Consider the following 19,940-nt stretch of genomic DNA (forward strand, 5'->3'; position numbering starts at 1 on the left):
CCTGAGAGAGGAGATACTACAAATTTTCTACGGAAGGACGCTTGTTGAACAGTGAACAACACATCAAGGCACTCTTGTGTAATGAGAGAGTCCATACCGAGAGCGAAGCCCGACACCTCGAAAGGAGATGTCTTGCTAACCTCCAAGCAGGCTCTTTCGACAAGAGTCACTTATCACATCATGCATACTGCCTGGATCAAACAATAGGACAAAACATTGACCTTTCGCATGACCATAACACTTAATGAGAGACTCATCAATGGGAGGATCATGAGAAACTTGGGTCACACTCATGTTCTCATTTATGGCATTAACAAAGGATGTGGATTCTGTGCGTTCTTTAGATTCGTTAGATTCAATCTTAGGACATGTTTTCTTTAAATGATCCTTGACGTGACAGTGATAACATCGACCTTCCTTAGAATAAATGCTTTGTTCTTCTGACGTGATATATCCTCCTAAAATTCCGTATGCTGCTTTTTCATCTGGGGTGATCTTAGGTTTAGCAATTGTGTTAGCTTTACCCTCAGATTCATTTTGAGAGTTCTTTTTCGAAGGATTAGAGGAAGATTGGTTAGAAGAGTTACCATTCTTACCATTCATACCGTTCTTACCGTTCTAAGGGTTCTAAGAAGTCTGAGAGGTACTTTGAGACGACTTCTCCTTAAGCTTTCCCTTGTTGTGCTTCATCTCCTGTGCAAGAGCAATTGCTACTGCCTTGTTGGGATCTACGGGATCGAAGACTTCGACATCAGACCTGATACAGTCGTCCAACCGAAAATGAAAGCCTCTTTGCGCTTCGCATCCGATTTGCGTAATTGGGTGCCAAGTTGCAAAACACGGTTAGAAAAAGACATGACTGGAGTACCATTTTGCTTGTCTTGGAAGTCGGCCCAATTGAAAGAAAGGGGCACGCCGTCCGCAGAGGTTCCTCTAGGTGCGCGGCCAATTGTTCCTCTTGCCACGCTTGATACCAATTATGGAATCACCGGCAAGATACATGGCTGCCGTCAAAACTTTGCTATTCCCTGTCTTCTTAGTTGTCGCAAAATAAGCATTAAATTGATGCAACCAAGAATAAATAACATTAGCATCCGTCTTACCGTCATATTTACTAAATGTCAACTTCTCCGTGACGGGGTTGTTGGAATCCTCTTCTCGACTACTTGATGATTTGCCCACGTCCTTGAGTGGCTCAGACTTCGAGGTGAGAACTTGTAAGACCAACTCTTGCATGCGTTGGTGTCTCTATGCCTCACGTTCTAATTCCAAGGCCGCTTGTCTTTCTTCGACCGCCATGTGCGCTTGCTCACTCTCCATGGCTACCCTTCTATCTTCGGCCGCCAAGCGCGCTTGCTCGCACTCGCGATCAAAGGTGGCGCAACGCTCTTGTTGTAGCATCATGTCCATCATCGACTTGACCAAAGCCTCCATAGGATTTGGTGCAAACCGTGGCGTAGATGGGGAAGAGGGAGTGTCGGAAAAACCTCCTGGTGGCGAAAATTCTTCTTCACCACCTCCATGCTCATCACCTTCATGCAAATTATCCATTTTGCTTCGGGTGATGACCATACACTGAGATCTTGGGTTCTTAAGTTCACGAGGAACTTGGGTTCTTGAGGTTCTTGATGGTCTTGGGGATCTTGAGGTTCTTTCTTTAGCTTGCAATCTGTGTTAGAGAAGGATCTTCTTTTACCAAGCTCTACTCTTCTCTGCGGGGTCACCCCTTGGCGGCCTTGCGCTCACACCAAGGTTGCTTTTTCCCACCTCACATCGATTGGCCGGCCGCTAAGTGCACAGTCCGCTCTCAATGAGTGAAAAGAGAAACAAGGGGAGGCCGGACTAGCCCTTCTTTCTTGGGTTTCTTGTCACTCTTCAAAACACGATTAGGATTCGACACGCCCAAGTGGTCTCGGGTTACGTGCGACCGCAACAAGCAAAAAAAATTCTTGTGGTTCTTTCCTTGAGTGATACAGAACACTACCAAAGTTCTGATACCAATGTAAGGTGCAGAGGAAGTGAATGTTAAACTTTGCTCAAGATGAGTGCTCCGATCTGTGCTCAAGGGTTCCTTTTACTTACGGAAGGGAGAGCCTTCCGTTCCTTTAGTGAGAGAGTGCAAATGATCACAAACAAAGTGGAAAAACACTGTGAATGAAGGTATTGAGACAGAGATAGAGAGAGAAGAATACGACACCAGATGTAAGGTGCAGCGGAAGTGAATGTTGAACTTTGCTCAAGATGAGTGCTCCAAACTGTGGTCAAGGTTCCTTTTACTTACGAAAGGGAGAGCCTTCTGTTCCTTTAGTGAGAGAGTGCAATGGACAAACAAAGTGGACGAACATTGTGAATGAAGGTGGTGAGACTGAGAGATAGAGAGAGAAGAGAATACGACACTGGAAAGTTGTCAAACCCTCCTCCAAGGGCCCCACTCTCGATGGCGAGAGTGGTCTACTATTGATTGCACAATCTGGTACAAGATGCTAATGCAAATCTAAGTGATGCTATGTCGAGGTCGACGGCGTGGATGACGAGGACAAGTCTAATGCTGAAAACTGAGTGCTTGAACGCTGAATTGCTGCTGTTGAAAAAAAACGCTGCTCTTGTTGGCCCTTTGCTTGATGAATTTCCCTGCTGAAAACGCTTATCTGTATGGTGGACTAGCTGATGCTTTAGGGCTGAAAAACGCCAGGCTGAATGGGCTGCAAACGCTGGCTTTTAGGGCTGAAAAATGCTGGTACTGCAGGCTGGAAAACGCTGAACCTGATGCTGAAATCGCTGCCGCTAAATGCTGATCTATGGCTACTGCAAAAACGCCAAGTGCAGGGGCTGATTTGCTTTACAAACGCTAGTTTTGCTACCTTGGGAAACGCTGCAGAGGATGGCTAAAGTTGCTGGCTTCCCATGCTGAAAACGCTAGGCTTCTGGGCTGGAAACGCCAGGTTCTTGGGGGTAGTTTTGCTTGAGAAGGTGCCTTTTGAGAAAAGCTCCGGCTGCCTCTATTGCCAGAAAGTGCTAGCTCCGGTTTCCTTATATATTTCATTAGCAAAATTGCCCTACCTAGTTCCCAACAAAAGTCACTTAATAAATAAGTGAAAAATGTCAAAAATAGGAAAAATAGGTTTAATGCACTGGAAAATTCCCGTGATGGATTCTGATGGAAATGCTGATGATCATGCTGTGTGCAACCAGAGGATATGCATGCACGGTCTGCGAACAGACTCACAAAAGTGCCAGATCACTTCCTATTCTAGACTGGTTTGATTGAACTGAACCTTGGTCATGCTGTAGCTTGTCCACGGACACATAGGGTTGGATGTGTCACGTGACATCCCCTCCTTTTCAAAGTGAGGTACTGGTACCGAACTATATGGCGTCGAGGGAGATCGCCAACAACATCCGGAATCCTTGAAAGGACTCTTCGCCGGTCCACTCTGAGGTGTGGGTCGTGCATTACTTGAACTTCATAAAGGTCTGCAACGCTTGCTTTTTTGGTCCGCGCCGAAAGCGAATCAAAATCATCTGTAGCTCCTTCAATGCTTCAACTTTGTCTATGGATGTAGGTCCATCTTCTTCAAGAATCTTCAAGGCTGAAAATTCTTGAAACCACTTCCAACACAAAAACATGAACATACCCATTCCATGTAAAGTGATTGGAAAATTTCTATTCCTTCGAAAAAACTGTGCATGCAATGTAGATGAATGTCACAAAGTGATGACGTGGCTGCCCGAGAGCATTCTGGAAACCCTAACCCTAACTGCTGCTGAAAACCCTAATTCTAGAAACCCTAACCGTAAAACTTGCAAACCCTAAAACCTGCAAGAAATCCTAAAATTGCAGAAACCCTAACTTTAACCCTAATGGCAGCAGGGCAGAACTCGAAAAATACGCAAATATGACACGTGGCACCGCATGGCAGAATCTCGCTTTTTGCGACGTGATTTACGGAAGGCCAGCGCTGATGCTTTTTCTATACGCAATTTCAGAGAGAGAGAGAGAATTCTTTTGCTTTATTTTGAAACTTAAGAGAGCTTGTGAGAGAGAGAGAGCCTCTGCTTTATTTTTAGGCTTTTGATTTTGAGCTTTTGGGGCTCTGCTTTTGGCATCCCTTGTAAAATATATAAGTGGATTGGGCTCCCACTCTGCAGAGCATGTGGACGCAGACTCTGAGAGTGAGACCCAACCACTCTTGTACTTTGAACACTGATTAATACGAAAAGAAATACATTGGATAAAACTGCCGCTCGCTGTTGTTGCTTCACCTGCGCACGCCATCGCTCCCCCCCCCCCCCCCCCCCCCCCCCCCCCCCAACCTCAGCCCGCTGCCTCCTCCCCCTGCTTCGCTGCCCACCCCCGCGTTGCCTGCTGCCTGAGCCGCCTCCCTGCCAACCCGCCCGTTGCCTGCTTTTCAGTACATTCTGCACACAGGAGTGATGCCGGATAGCATGAGTGAGAGCCTGATTTACCTCATTCCAAAGGAGGGTGGCTCCTTGGATGAGATTCGACAGTGGCGCCCCATCACCATCCTCAACTCGGCCTACAAAATTCTTGCCAAGGCTCTGAGTTTGAGGATTCAGCCACTTTTGGAGAGCCTTATACATGGGACTCAGACAGGTTTTGTCAAGGAACGCAGTATCCTTGACAACATCTTCACTTTCTGGGAGGCTTCTGCCTTGGCACGTCTCCGTGGGGAGGACCTTGTGATTCTTCTTCTCGATTTTGAGAAGGCATACGACAGAGTTGACTGGGACTTTCTAGAGGGCACGCTTCGCAGGATGGGCTTTTCAGATGCTTGGATCAGAGGGGTGTCAGCTTTGTACAGACAGGCTCACAGTCAGGTGCTTTTGGCAGGAGGTAGAGGTGAGCGCTTCATGCTCACACGATCGGTCAGACAGGGTTGTCCTCTTGTCCCCTTTCTCTTTCTGTTCTATGCGGAGGCGATGAGCAGATTTTTGGTGTCACAGCAGGTTGGTTTGAGGGGCTTAGCACTCCCTATACGGGGAGATGAGCTTTTGGACGCTGAGTTTGCCGACGACTCAGCCTTGTACTTAGAGGGCCAGGATGCCAATTTACACAGGTGTGGGCAGGCTCTGGAGACCTTCTGCTGTGCATTGGGCGCACTGATCAACTGGAGAAAGACAGTGGCTTTCTCGGTTGGCAGTGCTCCTGTGCCAGAGTGGATGCCAGGAGAGGGTTTCAGGTGGATTCCTCCAGGGACTGTAGTTCGATACTTGGGTTGTCAGGTTGGTTTGGATTTGTCCCCCGAGCAGCAGATTGCTCCTCTTCTCCTGTCCATCAGGAGAAAGCTGTTACACTGGAGCTTAGCATGACTTTCGTTGGCTGGTAGAGTAGTAGTTGCCAACCAGGTGTTGTTGGCAACTATGTGGTACATCACTTCTTGTTGGATCTTCTCGAGTTCTTGTATCAGCCAGGTAGAGAGGCTGATCAGGAACTTCCTTTGGTCAAGTCGCGACACTCAGGTTGCTCGAGCCAAGGTGGCTTGGTCGGTCATCACACTCCCTTGTTCTCAGGGAGGGCTTGGGATCATTGATCCAGCACAGCAGAGCAGAGCCCTTCTTGGGAAGTTCGTCGTCAGAGGACTTCTTCTAGGCGAGGAGCCCTGGAAAGAGTTCTTGCTGCAGAGGCTTCGTGCCAGGGTGCCTCAGTCAGGAGGCCCTTGGCAACCTTCGACCAGATGGATCTTTACAGAGTTGCGCCGAGTTGGTTTGAGCAGGAGACTGGAGGACCGATTCGCTGTGAGTTTGCTTCGCTCTTGGGAGCTCTTACGGCGTGGCCTAGAGCAGAGACAGCCGACATGCACGGAGGAGCGCCTACGACAGCCCCTCGTTTGGAACCCCATGGTTAGCACTCAGAGAGGCCACTTGGTTGGGAGTAGGCCTCATGCTTCTTGGGGTCCCATGGCAGCAGGTCCAGCGCGCTCTCTAGGTGACTGGCTAGAGTTCACAGGTTTGTCAGAGGAGGTGCAGGGTGTCCAGCTACAGGGCATGAGAGGGGTTCAGAGCATGTGTCAGGACATCTCAGAGTCAGTTCCAGCTGAGTGGCTCACGCCTCTCGAGCCAGTAGCACCCCGATGGATGGGAGCCTTCACACGACTGGAGGTTCTCATCTCAGTCAGGGCTTGTTGAGAGACTGTCCCAGCCCTGTTCTTCGAGCTTCAGGGTGGGGGACGATTACAGCGAGTTGCAGTAGAGGCCCCGCAGGTACCAGAGTGCTGTTTCCAGAGGATCCGAGTTGTGGGCATTTGTGGGAGGACTTGCGTCATAGACCCTGACCCAGCAGCTCTCGAGACAGGACACTGGAGGCTATGGGCTTGGGAGTGCTGTCCACTGGCACGAGTACAGTGGGATCCTGGTGAGTGGCTATGGAGAGACCCCTTCTCTTCTGCAGACCGCCCAGGAGTCCCTTTCTTTCAGTACATTGTTCGGCTTGGACGTCATATACTTGCAGCGCAGAGAGAGGCCCGCCCCGCTGCAGCACGTCATTGGCAGGAGGAGGGTCTCACAGTTGAGTTCTTGGCAGCCTTTTGGCATAGGCTGTGGGACTCCAGACAGCGGAGACGCGTCACTTTGTTCCAGTGGTTGGTTGCACACAGAGCCAGAACAGTAGGGAGCTGGCTTGTGCATAGTGGTCTCTCGGCCGCATGTACAGCCTGTGACCAGTTGGTGGAGAGTCAGCGACACTGTCTTTGGGACTGTCCCTTGGCCCAGCAGGTGTGGCTACGAGTTCTTCGGCTGATGCCTGCCCTCTCCACGGCTCGACAGTACACTTGGGGGGCAGCGGCTTGGTCCACCCTCACGGGCCTGGCACTACAGTTTGAGCTATCTTCCACCAGCAGGATGATAGTGATACAGGAGGGGCGACCTACACTCCAGCCTGCTACAGACCTTACTCCACAGGAGTGGTGCAGTGAGAGAGAGGAGTGTTGGGAGCTCATCAGCGGCCTAGCTCTTTGGTTCATCTGGCGGGCCCGTTGTTTCCGCATCTTTGAGGCTCGCCCTCTGCCACCAGCAGAGACTGTTCGTGACTTTTGGCTAGAGCTGATTCATACTCTGAGAGGACATCTTGAGGGACTACAGGGCAGCTCCGACCGCATGCGGGAGCGCCGCGAGGCTTTCCTTCGACTCTGGCGCCCTGAGCCTTTCTACACCATGGTCCAGGGGGTGCTCAGATGGCACTACTGTCCACCTGTGTGGCTCTTCCCTCCTCCCATCTGTTGATTTAGCCCCATTGTATATATGCTGTTTTTTCATTGGGAGAGTCCCCCCATCATGCTTGTTGTAGCCCTCTCTTGCAGAGGTGGATGTAGCCCTATGGGCAGTTTTCATTAACTAATAGAAGGATCTTTTTCTCGGAAAAAATTCGCTTCTTGTTGTGCCATCGCAACGATCATGTCCATCATTGTCTTGACCAAAGCCTCCCATAGGATTTGGTGCAATCCCTGGCGTAGATGGCGAAGGGAGAGGGTCAGGAAAACCTCCATGGTGAGGAAATTCTTCTTCACTACTTTCGTGCCCATCACTTCCATGCGAAGTATCCATTCCGCTTCGAGTGATGACCATACATTGTGATCTTTGGTTCTTAAGTTCACGAGGAACTTGGGTTCTTGTGGGTCTTGGATTCTTGGGTTCTTGGGGGTCTAGAGTTCTTGAGGTTCTTCTTTCGCTTGCAATCCGTGTTAGAGAAAGATCTTCTCTTCACCCGAGTTCTGCTCTTTCCCGCGGGCGCACCCCTTGGCGGCCTTGCGCTCACATCAAGGTTGCTTTTTCCCACCTCACGTCGATTGGCCGGCCGCTAAGTGCACGGTCCGCTCTCAATGAGTGCAAAGAGAAACAAGGGGAGGCTGGACAAGCCCTTCTTTCTTGGGATTCCTGTCACTCTTCAAAAACACGATTAGGAATCGATACGCCCAAGAAATCTTGGGTTACGTGCGACCTCAACAAGCAAAAAAACTTATGTGGTTCTTTCCTTGAGTGATACACAACACTGCCAAAGCTCTGGTACCAATGTAAGGTGTAGCGGAAGTGTATGTTGAACTTTGCTCAAGATGAGTGCTCCGAACTGTGCTCAAGGTTCCTTTAACTTACGAGAGGGAGAGCCTTCCGTTCCTTTAGTGAGAGAGTGCAATGGACACAAACAAAGTGGATGAATACTGTGAATGAAGGTGCTGAGACTGAGAGATAGAGAGAGAAGAGAATACGACACCGGAAAGTAGTCAAACCTCCTCCAAGGGCCCCACTCTCGATGGCGAGAGTGGTCTACTATTGATTGCACAATCTGGTACAAGATGCTGATGCAAATCTAAGTGATGCTATGTCGAGGTCGACGGCTTGGACGACGAGGATGAGTCTAATGCTGAAAACTGAGTGCTTGAACGTTGAATTGCTGCTGTTGCAAAAAAAACGCTGCTCTTGTTGTTCCTTTGCTTGATGAATTTGCCTGCTGAAAACGTTGATCTGTATGGTGGACTAGCTGATGCTTTAGGGCTGAAAAACGCCAAGCTGAATGGGCAACAAACACTGGCTTTTAGGGCTGAAAAATGCTGGTACAGCAGGCTGGAAAACGCTGAACCTGATACTGAAATCGCTGCCGCTAAATGCTGATCTATGGCTGCTGCAAAAACGTCAAGTGCAGGGGCTGATTTGCTTTACAAACGCTGGTTCTACTGCCTTGGCAAACGCTGCAGAGGATGGCTAAAGTTGCTGGCTTCCCATGCTGAAAACGCTAGGCTTCTGGGCTGGAAACGCTAGGTTCTTGGGGGTAGTCTTGCTTGAGAAGGTGCCTGTTGAGAAATGCTCTTGCCGCCTCTTCTGCCAGGTAGTGCTAGCTCTGGTTTCCTTATATATTTCATTAGCAAAATTGCCCTACCTAGTTCCCAACAAAAGTCACTTAATAAATGAGTGAAAAATGTCAAAAATAGGGAAAATAGGTTTAATGCACTCGAAAATTCCCGTGATGGATTTTGATGGAAATGCTGATGATCATGCTGTGTGCAACCAGAGGATATGCATCTACTAAGTGTCTGGGCATGCACGGTCTGCGAATCGACTCACAAAAGTGCTAGATCACTTCCTATTCTAGATATTCTAGACTGACTTGACTGAATTGAACCATGGTCATGCTGTAGCTTGTCCACGAACACATAGGGTTGGATGTGTCACGTGACACCAGAAAAGTTGTCAAACCCTCCTCCAAGGGCCCCTTTCTCGATGGCGAGAGAAGTCTATGCTATCGATTGCACAAACTTGATACAATGGTCTAAATGCAATGGACTTGCCGACGATGAGGACAGCGACGAGACGGGCTGAAATCTGAATACGCTAAGGGCTGAAATCTGCAAACCTTGTATGTGCTGTATTCTGACTCTATGTCGGTGATGACGGCGGTGATGACGACGCGACAACGATGCGCTGAAAACGTAGATGCTAAAATTTGCGAATAGCGGGCTGAATCTGCAAAGGCTGGCTGACCTGACCGTGCGGAGAGGATCTACTACGGGAAGGTGAGATCTGCGAGGTTTGGGTGTAACAAACTTGGATACTCCAAGTTAAGATTCTACCGCGACACAGCAGAGATTCACTTCAAAATAGTTCACAGTTCACAATTGATTCGACACGGCCCGACGGAGTTCCGTGCCTAGAGATATTGGCCCCAAATACTGGCGCCCCCTTCGGTATTTCTTTTTGTATTAATCTGAGTTCAAAGTACAAGGGAGTGGGAGGGTTCTCACTCTCAGACTCTGCGTCCAGATGCTCTGAGAAGTGAGGCCATGCCCACTTATTTATTGGTTACAAGGGATGCCCAAAAGTAGAGCCCCAAAAGCAGTAAGTGAAAAGCCTTCAAGGGTGAATCTGGGCTTATCCTGGATTCATCTAGGTATATTGCCAAAAGATGCCAATTTTCAGCTAGTACAAAAATCAAGAATTCCGTACGTTTTGCCACGTCATCAGTTGCCGTAGTCTGTGCCGCAATTCACGGAACTGCCGTACAGCTGTCACGTGTCACAGATTCCGTGTTTTCCACTGTTGCCACGTCAGCCTGTCTCCGCATTTCATGGGCCTACCAGCCGGGGTGTGTGTGTGTGTGTCTAGTGCCCACACTTCACAGTGTGTCCAAGGCCATGACACGTCACCAATTTGTGACATTGGGGGCTGCGGTACGGAGTCTAATTGCTGAAAATGCAAAACGTTGACGCTATGAGCTGAACTGTCGCCGGAAATCTGCAAAACGCTAGATTGAGCTGCAATTTGCAAAAATGCCAGGCTGTCTTGTGATCTGCAAAAACGCTAGTGCTGATTTGTTGCTGTTGAAAACGCTAGGCTGATCTGTAAGGAAAAACGTTGGCTGGTCCTTGTGGCTGAAAACGCTAGTTCCCTTGCCGGTCTTGCTAAGAAGGTGCACTATTAGATGCTATCTGCTGCATCTTCTGCCATAAAGTGCTAGCGGCTAGCTTTTCTTATATAGTCGCTTATCAAAATTGCCCTACCCAGTTTCCCATGCTGATCATGTCTTAGGCCATGAGCACCCATTCTTGCCTTTGAGTAGTTAGCGAGACAACTAGTTTAGCACACATGGCTTCAACATGTTGCATAGGGTCCAAAATCCCAATGCCACCTTGGTGCTTGGGTCTCGCCACCCATTCCCATTTCCCCCATTGCCACGGAGTTGTGGCCTTTGTGTTATTCTTCGATAAGAACCGTTTGATAGGTTTCATAAATTTTGTCTAGTTACATTTGCCCATTTTTAGAATCGGAGACATGAATGAGATGTAAGGGATCATGAAGGCATTAATCACAATGACCCTCCTGTGGAAAGGGAGGAGTGCGTATTCCCACTTTTGACCTTTGTGTTATTCTTCGATAAGAACCGTTTGATAGGTTTCATAAATTTTGTCTAGTTACATTTGCCCATTTTTAGAATCGGAGACATGAATGAGATGTAAGGGATCATGAAGGCATTAATCACAATGACCTTGCTGTGGAAAGGGAGGAGTGCGTATTCCCACCTTCTGATTTTACTATGGATCTTACTCAAGATCCAATCAAATCTTTGCTTATCCGAAACGCCCACCACAAGTGGAGCGCCGAGGTGTCTAAACACAATGCCTTTCCCAACAACTTCCCTCGACCACTCGGTGGGGTCAACTGAGTTGCTTTTAGAGAGCGAACTTAATGTTGATTTCTCGGTTTGTACTTCGAGCTGGAAGCAATATCAAATACTTGGACAATTTGGAGAGCTCTTCTTAGCATTTATTGGTTTGCTTTTATATAGAGTAATGAATAATCAACAAACAGTTTTGCAAGCAATTGTTTTCCTCTTGGTAGTAAGAGACATTGTCCTCGACCGAGGCTACCAAAGGGTGAGTGTCGATTGCAAATAGCAGCGGGGAAAGGGGGCAGCCTTGCTTGATTGATCTTTTGAGTTCAAACGTTCCCACAATCCTGTTGTTGAAGAGCAGCTTAGAGTAGCTTCCCTCCTGAAGTGTGTGAACTATCGCACACATTCTGGGTCCAAAGCCCAATGCCTTCATGACCTAAGCAATGTAAGACCACGAGATTTTGTCATACGTCTTGTCCAAGTCGAGTTGAAGGAGGATACATTCTTGCTTGGTGAAATTAGCATACTCGATGCCAAGCATCTTTGCAAGAATGCTGCCATAAATAGACCTGCCTTTGATGAAGCCATGTTGATGGGGGGCAATTACTTTTTCCATGACTGGAGATAGCCTTAAGGGATAACCTTAGCAATGATCTTGTAAACTACTGTCATCATAAAAATTGGGCGCCAATGTTCTAAGAGGGAGCAACAGACTAATTTGGGAATAGGGTTGATCAGTCCTTCTCAAGCTAAAGCCTATTCCCCGTCCTTTTCAAGCTAGCATCCATTTGTCCCTCTACCAAAGCCTTGTTCGCTAACTCCGTTAATGGGATTTGAGATCTTCCCAAAACTCTTTGACGAATTCAGCTGTAAGACCATCCCACCCAGGGGATTTTTCCTTCCCCATTGCCTTCAAGCCAGTTCAACATTTAGTGCTTGAAATAGGAGCTGACCGATAATTTGACTGAGATGGTTAAGCATAATTCTGGCCGTATCATTTTGGTCTTAGATTATGTTCTAAGGGGTATTAAATGAGCTTGGTTGGCAGCCTCGAGCCTCGATTTCTTTTACTTAACATAGTGCGTTAATCTTGGTTAACATTTGAAAGGCCGGAGTTTTTTGTACCTAACATGGTTTTTCAATATTTAATTTTGTCTTACCATGGTTAACGTTTGAAGGCCTCATCTTTAATTTTGGCTTACCATGGGTAACATTTGAGGGTCTCTTTTTTTTAACAAACTTTAAATGAAGAGGAAACATGTTTTTGTCTTGTAAACTTCTTGGTAGAGGACTACAAAATCAAGGATTTTAACGTGCCCCCTTTTTTCCAGATGCGACACTCACAGAGGCACTTTGTGGCTTACAAAGAAAGACAAAGCCGAGTGGGAGCAAATTGCTGGATTTTCAAAAATTTATCGCCTTGCTATCAATGGTGGGTATTTAAATTCCAAAACTTGCTTGGCATGAACATAAAGTTGCAAACTCCCAAAGACAATCATGTGCAAGGAACACATTTACACACAGATATTATTGTCTTTCGTCTCATTCCCCTCCTGTTTTTCTTTCCTTTTCCCCTGCCCCCTTTTTGGAATTCACACTACTACAAGAATCTTTTTCCTTGCAGACTTTAATACGTCTAGTTAGTCCCCCATCAGAGATTGCCGCAAAGATAAGCAAAGGAATACTACCTTCATATGCCCATGGACAATTGCAACAATCTTTTCCTATTCTCCAAGCAATCACTAAAGGTACTATCAACTCAAATCTTCTTCGTGATTATTCATAAATTTTATATTAGGGTCTTTATCGTAACACTTACCATACATAACGCTTTTAGTTTGTATCTTCAAGTCCTGTGCAATTTTGTCCTAACTCTTGTAAGATAATGATTTCAATGAACTCATTTTTTTCGTCATTCATCATATTTTGTTTCAATGACACTTGAAAATGTCCATTCCGAACTTGTTGTGTAATGTTGTTTCTTATGCGATGGAGGATGTTAAATGTTGTTCGATCATGTTTGGAACTAAAGTCTTTTTAAAACAAGCCTTAATGAAGAAGGGAGTTAGGCATACATTTGATGTGAAGTATTGATTGATTGAAAGTTTTTTCGATATGTTGGTTTGTAAAAGAATCCTTTCATTTAAGAGCCTCATATGGGCCCATTCTATTTTATTGTTTTAGAACGCCAACGTGACCCTTCATCTAGTTTTGCAAGGATTTTTTCTGTCTTATTTGCTTTGTTAACATACATGTAGTGACTATTTCACATATATAGAATTTATTTTAAGGACAAGTAGCAAGTCATGGATGGTGTATTGGGAGCTTCAAGTGTCCATCGAAATCTTCAAAGTTTTCAAATCTAGCCCGTGCATGGCATCAGCTATTGTGAACATAGATGTGAATAGATGCACAAGTGGTGTTCCTTGTCCCTTGTATTGTTTGATCAACTTGATGAATGAGGCTATGCAAAATACGTTATCTTATTAACTATTCCACATTTGATATGTTGCCTGTACGATTTTATTCCAAATATGATCGTATATGTGGACACAAAAATTCTCGAAGACTACAAAAACAAGCATTTTGAATGACTAAAGAAAACACACAAGAAACATGCTATGAATGTGCGCCGAGCGCACGTGCACACATTGCCTTCCTGCTTCAAGGAGTGAAATGAGAGAAGAGGAAGCAAGTTTACTTCTTATGTCATACAATGGGTTTATGGAGATTATATTGTAGCTTGAGAGGTCAATAGTTTAGCACTAAGGATATTGCCAAGTTTACATTGGAGCTGTCATCAAAAGGTAAGGGCAAAGGAGAATCAGTATGTGAGAGAAGGTTCGATTTATTGAGATTTGGTCTATTCTATAAAAAAAGGTGGACCTTAGAAATGTGAATTTTTTTTATTTTTGGTAATGTGAGTACTTGGAATTAATCTTAATATGCCCAGCTTACACACTCATCATAATTAATGTGCTTAGACACTTAAAAATAATTATTCTGTCGAGGTTCTATAGCCACCAAACTAATTGCGGAGTACCTATTTGAAGGCGTATTTTATGAATGCTACTTCATTTTTGATTTTTCTATAATTATTGTATCTTGTTTTGGTAATATGCAATTACTCAATTGACTAGAGAAGATGTTGCAACTTGGTGGGTTCTACACAAAATGAAAGTCAAAGCAGAAGCCTATGCAACACATGAAAAGCTAAAACCAAGTACCCTTCTTGGATCACTGGAAGCATCACTTTTGCAAAGGCAACACCAGATAATCAACTTTGCTATTAGAATTTGGACATGCAAAAGCTTAAAGAAGAGATTAAAGAAGCTTATGTTTTATCAAATGCCTCTAAACAGCGGTCAAAATGAGATATCTCAAACTTATAACCATCTTAAAACCTCCAAATCTAACTCATAAGCAACATTCAAAAGGTATAGTAAACAAAACTATAGAAAAAAAAATCACATAATAAAACAATCATTTTGTTGTATTGGTAGTGTCAACTTGAGCTCAATAAACCAGCTTGCAAATTGTGTGTATAATTAGAGCATTAAAAGTAACTGTGTCACTTCCAAATTTGGAAGAAAACACAACCTTTTCCAATAAGACAACCTTGTCTTCTTGCTTTAATTTTTCGTGCTCTTGAGGATATCATCAAATCTTCAATGGTTTGTGCTTTTAGGATCATGTATAAAGACCTAAGGTTTACTAAAGATATATGAAAAATTGCTTAAGTTCATATTACCCAAACCAACCATTTTCCTTTTCAAACTTGAGGAAAACATTCCTTATTTCCATTAATGGAAATTAACCTCTAACTCTGCTAGCGTACCAAACTAAAGCTCAATGTAGGTGATGACTAAAATGCATTGGTCATAATTGATAGCTTTATTTAGATATACAAAAGAATGCCCGAGTAACTTATTGAGGGTACTCAATTGATTGGTTTTTGTTTTGTTTTGTTTTGCCATGCTCACAATTGTGAGTGGATGTATTAAATGCACCCATAAAGGAATGTACAATAACCCTCAAGCACATATGTGCCTTGAGGTGCCACAAGATAGTTATATAGGAGCTACATAGCCCAGACTGGTGTAAGCTACTTCCAAAGATACCTTTCATGATGTTATCTAGTTGTGACTGTGATGGTTCGGGTTGTTTGATTCAAAGTTCTTCCTTTTCAAATATATACGATCACTTTCTTGCTTTCATGGATAACCTCTGTGAAACTAGTTGTTGAGAGGTTGTGTTCGAAGACCTGTTGGTTCCCAGCCCTTTAGACTTGTTTAAAATAGCAGATGTGAACAATTTCTGTGTAGATCGAAAGAGCTTGGTTCTTCACAATCTTACCTCCTAGGAGTAGATCTTTCTTGAAGGACATTCTGTATCCATTTTCAAGTTTTGTCTGCAAGGCCTCTTATAGTCAGCGGGGTAGTCCTTGAACCAAGTGAGGGGGATCTTCACTTCGCACTTTGTACCTTGAGCACCTATATGAGCCTAGCTAGTATCTTAATGCCGGTTGGGATAGCCCCCTATAGCACCTTCCACATGAATATCTACATCGCATGGGGTTCCATTTGTTACTTGCTATTGTCTCCCACCTAGATTTTGGCCATTGCTTACACCACTGTTTATTGAGAGGGGAAACCAATATGTTTTGAGCATTAGATTGTAGTAGATTTCCTTGGTTTGCGGTCTTGAGATGTTTATGTTCTTGGGCCACTGCTAGGCTTTCAAGTCGAATGCCTCATATATAGGCATCAAAACATTGTCCGACCCTTCGACGGCTTTATTGATTAGGAGTCTTTTAGTTCCATTGAGGTAAAACTGGGTAGGCAATTGGTGTGCTTCTTTTCATTCGATCTAGAAAGTTTTTGTTCTTGGACCACTGCTAGGCTTTCAAATCGAATACCTCACAAATAGGCATCAAAACATTGTCCAACCCTTTGATGGCTATGCTGATTAGTAGTCTTTTAGTTCCATTGAGTTGAAACTAGGTAGGCAATTGGTATGCTTCTTTCCATCTTGAGGTGTTGCCGTCCCAAAATTGGGCTAGATGTCGAAGTCCTTTGTTATTGATCTTTCTTGTAATTTCTCTCCATAATTGATTCAATAGTTTACTTTCCACTTTAGAGAGCTGCGGGGACTAGTTTGTTATGGATTTTTGAAAATATCTGGTTGCCTTCCTCCATTCTAGTGTCTATGCTGCTCTGGTACACTCCCGTACTAGCTCGCCCATGGTGCCACCTAATCTCAGGTTTGTCCATTGAGGTGCCAACGGTTTGTTGCGAACCCCTGACTCCTTCCATGAATCACCTTGAGAGAAGAGCTTCATCATGTGTCCCTTGTCATAATAGTCCATGCCCGGTCTTGTTTTGCAACTAAGACCATAAATTTGGCACACTCGGCCTCTGCTTGTACTGCAGTGTCGAGGATCTCAATACCGCCACAATTGATTGGTTTTGTCGGTCAAGTGTCTAGATCGACTCTATTCACCCAAGCCTTCTTATGTTGGTGGTGTATTCAAAGCTGTAGGAACACAAAAATATAGAGTATGTATGATAGCTATTAGGAAAAAATGAGAGAGGTAGAAGACAACAATTGGGCAAAAAAATGCTAATCTTGTCACAATGCATCAAAACACTGCATGCATAGCTAAGAGATGTGATGGATTTGGTCAAGGAAACAAGAGATAAAGATTTACTAAGTACATATTTATCAATTTTAATAAGTTCGACACTTTTGCTATCAATATGGAAGTATATTAATGAACTTGAAAATGCATACTTTATGCACGGGCCATATGTTCTAGGCTTGGGTTGGTTACTAACAAAAAATAATTTTTGTTAATAACCAAAAATTACCTTTTGGTTACGAACAAAAATTACAGATTGATTGATGTAAAAGAGAAGTTCATATATTTTTCTTAATCAATGTTTTTACAATTTTTACAAGGTGGCCAAAGCACAAATACAATCAGCTATGCATGTGCTAATTTATGTTTATATATTCTTAATGATAGGGGTTTTCTTTGCATATGAATTCCTCTTTCTGTTCAAAGTGATCAAAGTACCATCACCTATGTTTCATGCGAGACAATGGCAAGTTCTGCGCGGCTTCAAGTGGCACAAGGTAATAAGAACACAAGATAATTTCTTTTAAAAAAAAAAAAAACCCTTGAAAAAAATCTTCATGTGTTATTTAAAAGGTCATGAAGAATATTATCTATCCTTTCCTATATATTTTTGTATATTATCAACCCTTTTGTACCCATTTGTGTAACAAACATATAATGCTTGAAAGATTTATTGCTTGACCCTACCCACTCAGTTAGCCACATTTTGATTGGTGTGATAGACAAGATTTCCCTTGTAGGTTCCAATTAAAGGAGAAAATTTTGTCTTGAGAAGGTCTTCTTTTAAGGTACAATACTCTCTTTTGTTGTGTCTGCAAATATTTCAATGTCATTAATCAAAGCTTAAGAAGAAAACATGACTTGTGTATGTGTGTGTGTGTGTGTGTGTGTGTGTGTGTGTGTGTGTGTGTGTGTGTGTGTGAGGGGACATTGGTTTAATGCATATAATTGATAACTTGACATGTGTGTGTCCTTATGTGCAAGCACACATGTATGTGAGTATGTATCTATACAATTATAAAAGGGACAGGGATTCCCCCCGCCCTCCCGCGAGACACGTGGCGGAAGCACGTTGATCTAGCAATGTCCCCTGCGGCTCCGGGCACACAACGAACAGAGACAGAGAGAGAGAGAGAGAGGGAGAGAGAAAGAGGCGGGCGAAGCCCGCCAGCCATACTAGTACGTATAATCTAAATTGTGATTTCTCATGCACAAACTTACACTACCATGCATGTGTGTGCATGCGCACGCGCACATGCGCGCGCACACGCACACGCACACGCACACGCACACGCGCGCGCACACGCACATGCACACGCATGTATGCAATCACTTAATATGTGGAATAAATAAATACATTTTAGTAAAATTAAAAACTGAACACAGAGATACAAATATATCAAACAGAAAAATAAGAGTTACAAGATGTACACATATCCAATCATGTTGAGGATGTACAAAACCACATGGATGTTCATTCAATGTAGTGGATATTGTGTACTGTCAATAGGTTAATTTGCTACATCAAGTTGTGGATACTTTACAATTGTTGATAATCTTGAGTCTCTTCTACAGCCAAGTAAGTCATTTCAAAAGGATTACAATCATATTAATTAAGCACTTATTCACAAATAACCACATCTTTGGCGATAATATAATGGTTTTCTTTCAACTTGTAGTATAAAGAATGGTTGATTGGACAAAAAAAGGGGAAGGAACGACACAAAAAGGACAGGATAAATCAGCATTTTGTCTATCCAAAACCACCACCTCCACATCTTTCCAAGGTCGGTCTCAACCATGCTAGACTTTTTAATGGTATTAGTCGGAATCATTGACTAAAATTGTGTTCACAAAAAAAATGACCTTTAGTGTATTTTTAAAGGACAAAAATTCAAACTTCCCGGCTAGTTTGGGGGGTCATCTTGATGGAAATTGGCTAAATTCAGAGGATTTTAGTATAAAAACCGATAAAAACCCTAAAATTTTCACTAAAAACCGGGAGATTTCCAATGCTCTCCTTTTTCCCATTGGTTGCTAAAAAAGGTTTTTGGTGAACATCATCAAATTATAACCCAGCTGGTGAAACATTTGATTATCAAAATTTAGGTTTGGGTTCAAGTATTATGGCAATTATCTTTTTTTTTTTTTCAATATGATACGAAGTATCAACTAGTAGCAACTAGTTGTACATGATTGCACACAAAACCCCACACAGGCTTGTCATAGGGGTTGAACCTTGCAGGCTCACTTAAAGCTCATTGCCTTTACTGCTATGCCAACTCCCCTTGACTTGAAGGACTTGGAGTAACGTGGTGTACGTAGGGTGGTGTGCAACCTCTCCATGTTTTACAACACAACAATGCACCAAAAAAGGAACTAGATGAACGAAATGCAAACATCTCATTAAATTGCAAAGCTCAAGGGTTTGCTATTTCACAAGAAACACATTACAAGTAGTGTCTAACGCAGCAAGATTTACACAAATTTGGTAGTCAATATTTTATTTTAGAAAATAGACTAGAAGACCAATATTTTAGAAGCCTTTGCTTTTGGCATATGATCATGCTTTGGTCAAGTGATCCATGACACACGTTGCTCCCATTTATTGCTTGTTCTTCTTTGCCAAAGGAGACCACTGTACAATGCTTGGAAAAAAACCTAGTTTTGGTGTAATCCCACCTACAAACTTTGAGATTTACCTCTACATTTTATATTTGAAGGTAAGAAAACCTTTTTTTTAAAAAAATTTAGTGTAAAAACCTTCAAATTTAGTCAGTTCACCTCCATTATTTCTCATATGTAGGTTTGCCAAGTTTTTGGAAAAAAGTTTTTTTCGAGTACTACCACACATAGACGTACAGTCACAATGACTTGCTAAAAACACATACGTATAGTGTGTATGAGAGAGAGAGAGAGAGAGAGAGAGAGAGAGAGAGAGAGAGAGAGAGGTTTCCTACAAACCTCCTTGATGTAAGGCCCCTAAATTTTGAAAAATGTGAGCTCTAGTTTGAAAATGTAGTGCAAAGCAAATTTGGGAACTTATTCCAAAATAAAAAAGAGAGAGAGACACAAAAAATAGAAGCGAATAAAGTAACGTCTTTGATGAGGACCATTTGTCCAAATGATAGCAAGGCTTGTTTGGGAAGCCCAAAACAATTCTAACCCTTAATATTTCAATAT

General features: G+C 43.8%; 1 protein-coding gene across 2 annotated transcripts in view; it reads left to right on the plus strand.

Moving 5' to 3' along the window:
- LOC147457060 (uncharacterized) overlaps positions 1 to 19,940 on the plus strand; it is a 54,348-nt gene that overhangs the window by 11,279 nt on the left and 23,129 nt on the right. For both annotated transcript variants that reach the window (XR_015188278.1, XM_086513506.1), the window contains exons 3-8: positions 12,448 to 12,548; positions 12,741 to 12,864; positions 17,145 to 17,254; positions 17,498 to 17,545; positions 18,268 to 18,336; positions 18,437 to 18,544. Coding sequence is in view for 1 of the 2 variants with exons in the window: in XM_086513506.1 (XP_086369632.1) it covers positions 12,448 to 12,548; positions 12,741 to 12,864; positions 17,145 to 17,254; positions 17,498 to 17,545; positions 18,268 to 18,336; positions 18,437 to 18,544 (560 nt within the window). In the remaining variant the exon portion in view is untranslated. The remainder of the gene's footprint in view (positions 1 to 12,447; positions 12,549 to 12,740; positions 12,865 to 17,144; positions 17,255 to 17,497; positions 17,546 to 18,267; positions 18,337 to 18,436; positions 18,545 to 19,940) is intronic.

Source organism: Adiantum capillus-veneris, chromosome 5, assembly GCF_014529385.1.
Source record: "Adiantum capillus-veneris isolate H3 chromosome 5, ASM1452938v2, whole genome shotgun sequence".
NCBI classification, from domain to species: domain Eukaryota; kingdom Viridiplantae; phylum Streptophyta; class Polypodiopsida; order Polypodiales; family Pteridaceae; genus Adiantum; species Adiantum capillus-veneris.